Below are 11413 nucleotides of genomic sequence, written 5' to 3' on the forward strand. Positions count from 1 at the left end.
AAACATAAGCCAGGTCAGGCTTTCCTCCAGGTCTTACCACTTGACTTTTCCACCCCCAAAGTGACATTAGTCCTTCAGCACAAGCATTGTAAGTGTTTAATCCGCACAGCTCCATCATTCAGTTTCTGGAGATACCATTGTTTTTATATTGCTGCAACTGAGATCCCTCTAAGTATCTGACAAGTCAAAGGGACAAACTTAATCATAGCAAAACTAAGAGATTTTATTACAAATTTGAAAATCAAAAAGTAACAAAAAAGGCAACAAAATAAAATGCCACAATGTTAAAATGTACCAGCATCCATCCCTGCTTCAGGGACCCTGAAGGTTTTCCTGAGGCATCCCTCCTCTGTGTAAGCAAACAGGACAAACCAAACTAACACAATCCTAGTTTCCAAATGGAGGATCAGCCCTTCCTCCTGGGTCTGTCTGGGGATTTTCTAACCACTACAGAAAAAAAGCAGAGCTTTCAAAATATGGCTTTCAGAATGTGTCTAAAAAATCCCCGTTTCCCCTCTCACTCTGCTTCAGCTTTGCCTCAGGGGTCTGTAGCAGTTCAAGGGAAATAAACCTCTGTGGCACAGAAGGTGGTGGGACCCCCACATTACAGCTGCTTTGTAGGTTTTCCTGTTTTATAGGAAGTTAAATAAACAGCCTCCACAAGCCCACAGAGTCGAGGTTTTCAAATCACACTGAAAAGTTGCTTTTCTTATGGTTCAAGAGTCTTTTTCTCCCCACCTCTTTACACGCCCCATGGCAGCACAAGCCAAGAGCGCCCATGAGGGGCTTGTGCAGCCTCTTGCTCTGTCCCATGTGTGTCACACCACAGCTCCTGGCACCTCCGGTAAGGTGGTGCCCAAGGCAGTCCCCCTTCCTCACCACCCCGTTCTCTTACTGCCTTCCCACCACACTTACATTTACAATTTACTTTTTTAATTATTATTTCCTGACCACAGAGGAGGAGGGAGTAGAAACACATGGGGAGAGCTGTGATTATGTGCTGATGTCTTTCTGACCCACCAGCATAGGCTGTGTCACTTTGTACTGGCTGTGAGTGATATCATTGCCTGTGTTCTACAGCAAAACACCAAATTCAATCCTCACCACCACTTTCATCAGTTTGGCTCTGGTTTCTCTGAAGCTCTTCAAAGTCCTCTTTGGACCAGAGTCAACCTAAATAACATGTAAATAATTAATCATTTAAATAAATAACATGCCATCTGCAAATAGCGACTCACTCCGTACACAGGTTAATAAATATGTTAAATAACCCAAAACAGAGTACAAAACCTTGAGCCACCTACTGCCACCCTCTTTTAGGGAAGAAAAGTGGGTTCTAATATTTATAGGAGCAGCAAGATTATAGCTCCATGGTGTCTCAATACTGCTGCTGTGCAAACACAGGAGGGAAAGATGGTCCCTGAGTCCTGCGAACTTTATATATAAAATAGAAGAAATAAAACATAAGGCAATGGAAAAGATAAAGCTGTGCTGGTCAGTGGGATAAGCAGCTAACACAGGGATGAAAATGCTTTGGAACCTATGGTCTGTCATCTCTCAGCCCATCTTCATCACCCACCCAGGCTCAGGCTGCCTGGAAACAGCCCCATAAGCTGATGCATTCTGGTGGCCAGGGGCATTATTTGCCTTTAATATTCAATAATTGCAGTTATGGGGATGCAAAAAGAAAATGGACCACAAACTATCAAATGCTGAGAGGAAACCAAGAGGGATGATCCGAGGCACTGAGTATCTTCTGCAGAGGCCCTGAGTCAGCAGAGATGCTATGGAGGAGGTGGGTGTGATGGATCTTGGAAACTGCACCAAAATCATGACAAAGGTGCACAAATAGTGATTTTCACTGCATTTTCCAGCTGGAAAAACAATGTGTGAGCATCAAATGAACCTGGTGGCAGCAAGACTGGACGTTTGAACGCAATTTGGTAGCATTCATCGGAAAGACACCTCGGAGGTGGTACTGAGTGCGGGAGCGGAGGATGGGGAGCGCAGGGGCCGCGCTGGCGCTCCCGGGAGAAGCCCATCCCTGCCCATCCCTGCCCATCCCTGCCCGGGAGGGGCTGCTGGTGGCCGGGCAATCGCGGTCAAGGGTGGGAGTGCCGCCTGTGCCTCCTCCTCTGCCTGGCACCGGACCCGGCACAGCTGCTCTCGCCCAAAATAACCCCTGGTTGAACATCAGGGAGCGACCGGAGGAGGAGGCCTGACAGAGAAACGCTGCGTCCTCGGGACTCGCGGGGACTTAAAGCAGCGCAGAGGCCGCAGACATTGGCGAGGAAGCCAGATCGTATCTTCTCATCCATTCCTGGCCACACCGGGGAAGCTCCTTTACTTTTTTTTTCCCCTTAAAAAAAAAAAAAAAAAAACAAACAAAAAACAAAAAAAACAAAAAACCAAAAAACACCTCAAAACAAAACCAAACAAAAAACAACCCAACCCAAACCAGCAAACACCCCCCAAGAGCACGCACTTTCTGCCGAGAGCGGAGGCGCTCAAGGCGATCAAGAAGCCGAGCCCCCCGCCCAGGCTGGTGCCTTTGGCAGCCCACGGGAAAACACGCACCCTCCCAAAAATCCCCCTCGGGGCTGCACCCGCTCCTTCCCTCGCTCGCTCCGGAGCTGCGGGCGAGCAGAGCAGCGCGGGCAGTGCCGCCCTCAGCGGCGCAGGGGCCGCGCTCGCGTTTCCCGGGAGAATCCCATCCCTGCCCGTCCCTGCCCATCCCTGCCCGTCCCTGCCCGGCCCGGCGGGGCCCGGCCCGCCCGGCAGGAAGCGCGGGGGGGCAGCGCCCACCCCATCCGCCGGGCGGGCAGCGGGGGCGGGCGGTGGCGGCGCCTCCGCGGGTAAGCGGCTGCGCGGGCGCGGGGGAGCGGCGGGGCCGGGCCGGGAGGGAAGGAGGGCGCTGGGCCCGCGCCACGGGCGCGCTGCGCTCGCCGCCTCCCGATGCGCGCCGTGTTTCTCTCTCCCCCCCCCCGCCCCCAAATAATTTTCTGCGGAAACAATAGCAAATATCGGCGTTTATTTGCGCAGGGGCCGCTGGCGGGGCGGGGCGGGGCGAGGGCGGCTCGGCCCGCACAATGGGGGCTTTGTTGGGCGCACAGGGCTCCTCTGTGCCGCGGCCGCCGCGCTCAGCCCCGCTCCCCCGTGCCTCCGCCGCTGCTCCGGGGCGGCAGAAAGCGCCGTCAGCTCGCAGGGAAAACGCCAGCCGGGGTTAAAGTTAGTGCTGACACCCCGCAGAGCGTGGGTAATCAGCGGGAGAAGCGTCTCTGAGTGTGGCTGGCAGATGGGAAAGTCCCCGAGAGGTCTTGAGCACCGGCGGTGGTATCGGAAGGAGAAACTGTTAAATTGGGGTGCAGGGAGTATCTGGAGGAGGGAAGAGGCTCCATGCCAGGCGTCCATCTCGTTTCGGTGGTGAGAAGTCAACATTTGAGCCTTTGGGAGCTCTCCGATTTCTTAATGAGATGAACATCTTGTTCCCTTGCTCCCAGCACACCATGGATACCACCGGCCACAGCGTCCTCCTCCTCCAGCAGCTGAACATGCAGCGGGAGTTTGGCTTTCTGTGTGACTGCACAGTTGCCATTGGAGATGTTTACTTCAAAGCCCACAGAGCGGTGCTCGCTGCTTTTTCAAACTATTTTAAGATGATATTTATTCATCAGACGAGGTAAGAACACACAGCTCTCCTCCTATCCTTTTACCGCCCTCAGCATTCTGCTTTTTCTTCTTTCTAAAAGGTATGAAAGTCTAAAAGAGTATAAATGGGGATGTTAGGTGGCCTGAGATTATTTTCCTAACCCAGCACAGGCCTTGGCTCTCTAAACTATCCCAGACCAGAAAGCACTGCCCTTTAAAACCACTTTCTTAGTCAGCATATGGCAACATCAGACCCTGCATTTTGGAGATGAGGTATATTCAGATAAATAAAGCATATAAGTACCACCGTGTTCCTGCAGTGAGAGCCTTGCAGATTTGGAACCCAGGGATATCCTGGTACCTCCTGCCCATGTGAAATATGTCCAGTACTTAGCCTTACGTCCTAGTCAAGCTTGCTGGGTGAGACTGTCATTTCTGGCAGAATCCACAGGCTTGAAACAATCGAGAAGCTGTGGCCTTATCACAGTTCTGTGCTTCAGACTCTTGGAGATAAGGGCCGAGACTGAGATCATCAATTCATTTCAAGCTGTTGTTCACATGCTTCACCTGGCCAGGTCAGGAGTGGTTCTGCAGGTATAACAAGAGCAGTGCCAAGGTCTGGCCTCTGACCTGGGGCTGGCTGTTTGTGATAGATTAAATGTTCTTCATTCCCCTTCCTTTCTGAGGGTCCTGGCCTCCAGCACCTCTGCAAGATAATCTTTAGGATCAGCTGCATCACCCGTTGGAAGTGAGATGAGTTAACTGCCCTTCCCTGAGGATGTTGTTTGCTGACACTTAAGTGCAATACTCATCAAGATTAGACAGTACAGGCAGCTGAACTCATTACTCAGATAGATGGAGTGGCACACACTGGTGATGCACAGCTTGCATGGCATTGCTGCGGTGCTGTGTGGCTGCAGCTGGCTCTGCATGGGAGGGACGGGGTGCCCAGGGCTGGTCACCAGCACCAGCCTCAGCTGCAGTTGTGCACGTGGCCTTCGGAATCACAGGGATAAACGCAGACTCAGGCACTTGGCTTTGCAAACAAAGCTTCTGCACTTCTGCAGGGCTTGGCAGGGAGTGCTGCTTGTAAAAGCGCTCTCACAGCAAATGGGCAGGTAATGGATCGGGATTTGGATCCCTGTATGTACTTAATCATCTGTTTTGTTTCAGCGAGTGCATAAAAATTCAGCCTACAGACATCCAGCCTGACATATTTAGTTACTTGTTACATATCATGTACACTGGGAAAGGGCCAAAGCAGACTGTCAGCCAGAGCCGGCTGGAGGAGGGCATCCGCTTTCTGCACGCAGACCACCTGTCCCACATCGCCATCGAGATGAACCAGGCCTTCTCCCCGGAGCCCGTCCAGTCCTCCAACCTGTACGGGATCCAGATCTCCACGGCGCACAAGCTGGCAAAGGAGCGCCTGGGAGCGAAGGAGAGCCTGCCCAAGGCGGGCAGGTCTGCGGCGCAGGGCGATCCCCCCCAGCTGCAGCTGTCCCTGGCCATCGGCCTGGACGAGAGCCCCCTGGACCAGCAGCCCGCCCGCGCCCCGGCCCAGCCCGCGGCTCTGGCCAAGCCGCCCGAGGAGCGCCCGAAACTCTCGGTTTCAATAAAGCAGGAGCGGTGCGACTCGGAGCCCGTGGTGTCCCAGAGCTGCACCCCTCCTTCCCCGGGGGTGGCCAGCCCCATCCTGGCCAAGGGCGGCCTCAAGGTGCACCTGTGCCACTACTGCGGGGAGCGCTTCGACTCGCGCGACGGGCTGCGGCAGCACCTGCACACCCACGTCTCGGGCTCGCTGCCCTTCGGCGTGCCGGCCTCCATCCTGGAGAGCGGCGACCTGGGCGAGGTGCAGCCCCTGGCCGAGGACAGGGAGCCCGGGGACGGCCATCGCCTCGGCGCCTTCCTCCTCAAGGAGGACGAGCATCAGCTGGAGCATCCGAGCTGCAGCGAGCTGGAGCCTCTGCAGATCGGGCAGCTCTCCCTCATCTCCAAGGACCACGAGCCGGTGGAGTTGAACTGTAACTTTTCTTTCTCAAGAAAGAGAAAGGTCAGCTGCACCGTGTGCGGCCGCACGTTTTTCCGGAAGAGCCAGCTGCTGGAGCACATGTACACGCACCGAGGGAAGCAGCACAAGTACGGCCGCTGCCAGCGGCTGGAGAGCTCCAGCACCCCCAGGTTTCACCCCTACTGTGACAGTGAGAGTGTGGGGAAGAGCTCCAGCTTGTCACAGGAGCACTTGGATGAATGCATACTGGAGTCAGATCTCATCCAAGAAAGCGTCGATACGATCCTGGTAGAGTAATTCTCCCCCCTCAGATCTGAAACTGGATGTTTTGGCATTCTCCGCCTAGGGAGTGGCTGCTCTGTGCAGCTGATTTTCTTGAGCCACCATTCCCCTCACTGCTGAGATAACTGTGAAGGACTGTGTACTTTGACTTGTGTACCTGCTTTTTTTACTTCTCTAACTTTTAAACTCGAGTTAATTCCCATCTAAGTCCTTGGAAGCCTCCGTGTAACTCAGTTATGCTTTTCCTGAATGTGAACTTATTCCTACTCTGCTTTACTGGAGTAAAGGCTGTATTGCTGGGTGTGAGGTTTAAACATTGTCTAGTACTCTGTGTGGTGCCTAGGACTGTTTGTATCCCATAGAATTGCTCTTCTGAAACCAGATGGATGGAAGTGTAGAGGGAAATACTTACTGTGTTTCCCAAACAGTTTGTTTTTAATGAAAATAAATATCTCAAGGAGATGAATCCTGAAGTTCATGTTGTTCATGTAACTGCAGTTAATAAATCTCTTCATAAATATTTGCAGGAGCCATAAGGCTGCTCTTTTCAAGGGAATTGGCAGTGTTGATGTAGGGGTGGCAACCTTCATTTTGACAAGCCCTGGAGTCCTCATCTGTCTTCTAAATTTACTTTTAAACTCTAGGGATTTGCATGTGTTTTTCCTCCTTCCTACTCCTCCCTCATTCACCACTACTGCATAAGCAAAGACAGATTTTGATGCTCCTCTAGGACCATGTTTCATTTTTGGACTGTCTTCTCTGCAGGGAGGAAGGAAAGCTGCAAAGGAGTGTTCTTCTTTGAGAGGAGACATACCCTGGCTTAAATCTTTACAGGATTAAATGCCACGCACGTATTTTCTGAGGGAAAATGATTTCTGACTATAAACAGCTTGGAGTAAACACATTTTTAAATATTACAGTCTGTATATTTGCTCAGAGCAAATACAGAGCGTGTTATTTTTTTCTCTGTTTGCAGAGCCAGTGTTAGATGGTAACATGCAAGTTTTTTGCCTTTCATATAATCACAGAATGGTTTGGGCTGGAAGGGACATTGAAAATTATTTAGTTGCAGCTCCCCTACCATAGGCAGGGACACCATCCATTAGATTGCTCAAAGCCCCATCCAGCTTTTCATTTATCATTACTTGTTATCTGAAGGGTAATATCCAATAAAATTATACACATGCCTCTTGAATTCAGAGTTTGTCCCTCTCTAGTTTTCATCCCAGCCTGCAGCCCACCCCTCAGAGATGCTGTTACTCAGAAGGCCCCAGGGGACACCAAGTTCTTAGAGAGCAGAGGTTTCTCCTGCAGCTCAGAGCAAAAGCCTCGTGAGCTGCTCCCGTAATCTCCTTACCCAGATTTTGAGAAGCTGGAGGCTTCCTGCCAGTCCTGGTGGAGCCTTTGGAAAGGGGGAGCCTGAGCAATGGTGTGAGAACAGTTTGCTGTCAGAATGCCTGCTCCAAAGCTCTTTGTAGTCGGGGCTCTTGAGCTGTCTTTGGTATTGTCCTGGAGCAAGAGCTGCAATTAAATCACTGCTGAATTAAAAGACCATCCGAGGTCTTTGTAAGGGCGATTGCTGCTTCTCCTGGGCAGGGAACTGCTCACTCCAGGGGCAGGATTGGCCACTGAGAGCTGCCAAATTGTGTTTCCAGACAAAGGGGCAAAACACCCAGTCCCCGAGCCTGCCGAGAAGATGTTGCAAAATGCAGGCTGTGGTTTGGAGTGTGCTTCCCTGCAAGCCCCAGTGCTCCTCTTGCTGCTTGTACCCATTGAAGCTGCTCTGGTGTGAGCACATTTGAACCCTGCTTAAAAAGCCCTTCTTTGGAACAAGCAAACAAACAGAACCCAGCCGACACCCAGGCCTGTGAATGCTGCATCTGAGCACGGAGCCATTCACACAGAGCATTTCCTAGAAGAGAAATGCTTCTGCTTCTCTCCCAGCCTAATAGCATCAGCTAAATCACATCCAGCACAGGCTGCTCATAACTGGGCAAATGCCCTCCGGCTTCCACTGACCTCTATTTCTACATGATGGGTAAAAAAAAGGGGAAAAAAGAGATATTTTATGGTCATTCCTTATTTGTATGTGACACTTTACTGAGTGGGCTGGCTTCTCTGGGTGCTGCTTGCTTCCCTCGGGTTCCTGCATTTAATTTAAAAACAGAGAGAAGCTTTTGCTGGGGTGGCTGGAGCTGTAGAAATGAGCTGTAGAGGGACTGAATATCAGCTATTCAGTCAGTAGGTGAGCACCTCGGATTGTCAACTAGGTGCCTAAGTTGCCTGAAGTAATTGGTATTGAAAGCCAAATGGCTCTGGATGTCTCTGCAGAGGTAACAGGGTGGTGGTAATAGAGGTCAGTGCTGGGGACAGCAGCAGGGACAGCAAGCAGCAGTGCCCGAGGCATCTCTGGGACACGCTGCTCCGCCTCAGGTGCGTGGGCTGGACGGTGTTGTTCTGTTCTTGCCCCTTAAAAAGGGAGCTTTTATAAAAGCTCTGATCTCAGGTGAAAGAGCCAAATGTCACTGAGCTGTGTGTGCTGTAGGAGGGACTCCATGGCACTGACTGCAAAGACACCAGCAAAGCTGAAATGAGATATAAACCAGGGCTGTGTTCCTGTGTATCCTTGAAGATACAACTCTAGAGAATTGTTTTCTGTTATCCTCACACCCCCTTTTAAAGGTGTGCTTTGGTTAACCTTTGTGGGACTGAACATCTGTGACATCAAACGTCTGCCAAAGGCCTTTTTTTTTTTTTTGCATCATTTGCAATACAAGAAATGCATTTTCAGCAGTTTCCTACTGCAAGTGTTAAAGCACTGTTATAATTAAAGCAGCAGGAAAAGCTGGAGACAGAAATCATCAGCTCCAAGTTATGTTAACATAAAAACATAATTCTCTCCAAGCCTTATGAATAGAAAATAATTTTACAGGGCAGTTACATTTGCTAAGCAAGGGCAGCAGCTGCTCCTGGATAAATCATGAGAAGTTTTATTACTGTATGTGGAAGACACTTGAATTACTGAGTGCTTAACCTTTATGTCGGTGCATGCTTGGAAATCTGCCTGACTTGCACAGCTGGGTTTGACAAATACTCATTTCTTGTTGTGGTTTGATTTTTTTTTTTTAATAAAAACATTAAAAAATTGTCACAGTCTGCAGAATAATTATACTAGTGATTCCTTCCAGATATCTGTGATTGGTTAACAGATGCACATGGGCTTAGGCAAAGAAAGCCCTGGGGTGGGAATACTTCAAGGATGGAAATCCCAAAGCTCCAGGGGATCCTTGGAGATTTGCCATGTGCTCTGGAGAAGTCCCATCATTAGGAGTACTGAGCTGATGAACCACAGTCATTGAGGTGCCTTCTCTTTGGGCTCTGCAGCTCCTATTTTATGTAAAGATGGGAAGATTTGGGCTCAGATCCCCCCTGCCAAAGCCCCTGAGCATGAGCCGACTCTGCAGCCAGCTCAAGTGAGCCTCTGCAATGCCACAAAGTGCATTCAAGGCTGTCATCATGTATCTGGGTGCTGGCCCCAAAATGCTGACTCTACCTTGGCTGGCTCAACCACCAGAGCATGAGAAACAATTTCAAGATAGGTAATTTGAAATATTTTGAGCCCTGATGCTGTTGGATCCAACAGGGTCTGTGATTCTCAGGCTTCTTAAGATGCATTACAATGTGTGGACAAAACTGTATTTATCACTCCTTGCAGTGTGGGGTCTGGAGAATGTTGCTTTTTTGCCCACTGAGAAGATTGAACAGGGAAATGAAATGTGCTGTTGGGATGTAAACCTGAAGCAGTGAGCATTAAATTTAAAAATAAGGCCATGAAATACTGCTATCATGACATTTCATTTCTTCAGTCAAATGCTGATACTGAATAGTTTTCTGGTATTTTGGAGGCAGAAAGTATTTATCCTGTGTAAGTGAAGCCTTCAGAACTGCAGTGAAAAGTGACCTCAGCATATGCAATTCAGCATCATTGAAGGGGACCATGGGCTATCAGTGGCCAAACTTCATGGCTTATGGAAGGCCTCCCACAGCAATCAGCCAACAGGTAATGCCATACCTCTGCCATGATTAATGGCAGATTAATTCCCTGTTTAATAAAACTCAGACTCTTCCCTTCTTGTCCAGGATTGCCAAAACGACTGCAACAGAGTGGGCTTCCCAGCAGTCCAGCACTAAAAAAATATATTCTGAGGAATAAGAAATCATGAGGGAAAAGGTAATGAGGATGGATATGTCCTAAATTACATGCTGGTTAAATATTTGCAACCAGAGCTGTGCCAGGACTGAGCTCCCTGAGATGCAATCGCGGCATCTACGGGATTTGCATGTTTCATTAAGAAAAAGTAATGACACAACTTCAAAAGCAGCCTAGGAGAGGAAATGTTCTCCACCAGCTCTAAACCAGAGGCTGCACCCTCAGAACAAAGGCAGGGCAGAGCTCTCAGCCTTCTCTGGGTTTCACTGGGTGGAGGTGGCGCTGAGAAGCTTTGGGGGTTCCAGCTTTGGGGGTGCCTCGGGGGTACCTGCCGGGATGCAGCAATGTTCAGTCCGTGTGAATCCTCCTGCACTGGCACAAACGCTGTAGGGAAACGCTGTCTAAAGCCCTCTGTCCCTCCTGGCAGTCCCCGGGATTTGCTACCCATTGGTTTTAGGACATAAAGCCCCTTATAGGCGCCAGGGCAGGCCAACCAGGGCAGCGAGCCATGGAGGGTGATGGATGCAGGAGAAGAACCTCGTGGCAGGCAGGCAGTGGTGTCAGGCACCCAGACAGGATCCAGCGGTGGGCGTGAGCCTCGCCGAGCCCCAGCGGCAGCGGCAGCGGCGGCCGATGCTCCGCGTCACTTGTGCCCGCAGCCACCCCTCCGGGAGGGCCCGGCTCCCGCAGCGCCGCCGGAGCCAGCAGGGCGGGCGGCCCGGCCTGTCATTAGGGCCGAGCATCCCCCAGCGGGCTGTTTGCCCCATTCGCTTACTCATCGCCTAATGGCCGGGCTGCGGGCGCGCCTTCCTGTCGTGCCTGTTGCTCTGGCCGCAGCCCGCTCCTTGCCCCACGCACGGCTGGGAGCTTCGAACCTCCCAGCGCCTCGGCCTCCCTGCGTTGCTCCAGCTGGCAAATGGAATGCAAATTCGGTTTCAGGCTGTCTGGGCTGCGCCTTGGGGCGGCGCAGTCTGGGAGCTTTGGCAGGCGGGGAACGGCGGGGGCCGCCGGCGGCAGCGGCACCGGAGCCGCTCCCCCTGCCCTTCCCGGGAATGCTCGGCAGGAGCCGCTCCCCCTGCCCTTCCCGGGGATGCTCGGCAGGAGCCGCTCCCTCTGCCCTTCCCGGGGATGTCCCGCAGGAGCCGCTCCCCCTGCCCTTCCCGGGGATGCTCGGCAGGAGCCGCTCCCCCTGCCCTTCCCGGGGATGCTCGGCAGGAGCCGCTCCCTCTGCCCTTCCCGGGGATGTCCCGCAGGAGCCGCTG

At 51.7% G+C, this 11413-nt stretch overlaps 1 protein-coding gene across 2 annotated transcripts; it reads left to right on the forward strand.

Moving 5' to 3' along the window:
- Positions 1-2830: 2830 nt before the first annotated feature.
- Positions 2831-6398, forward strand: ZBTB25 (zinc finger and BTB domain containing 25). 2 transcript variants are annotated; one of them, XM_059474331.1, is made up of 3 exons: positions 2831-2855; positions 3501-3679; positions 4822-6398. In XM_059474331.1, exons 2-3 carry the CDS (start codon positions 3507-3509, stop codon positions 5954-5956), a joined length of 1308 nt encoding a protein of 435 aa, XP_059330314.1. In that variant the 5' UTR covers positions 2831-2855; positions 3501-3506; the 3' UTR covers positions 5957-6398. The 2 variants fall into 2 exon arrangements, with proteins under 2 accessions (XP_059330314.1, XP_059330313.1); XM_059474330.1 differs by lacking the exon at positions 2831-2855 and adding an exon at positions 3011-3423.
- The last annotated feature ends 5015 nt before the right edge of the window (positions 6399-11413 follow it).

The sequence above is a fragment of the Ammospiza nelsoni genome, chromosome 6 (genome assembly GCF_027579445.1).
Source record: "Ammospiza nelsoni isolate bAmmNel1 chromosome 6, bAmmNel1.pri, whole genome shotgun sequence".
Lineage (NCBI taxonomy): Eukaryota > Metazoa > Chordata > Aves > Passeriformes > Passerellidae > Ammospiza > Ammospiza nelsoni.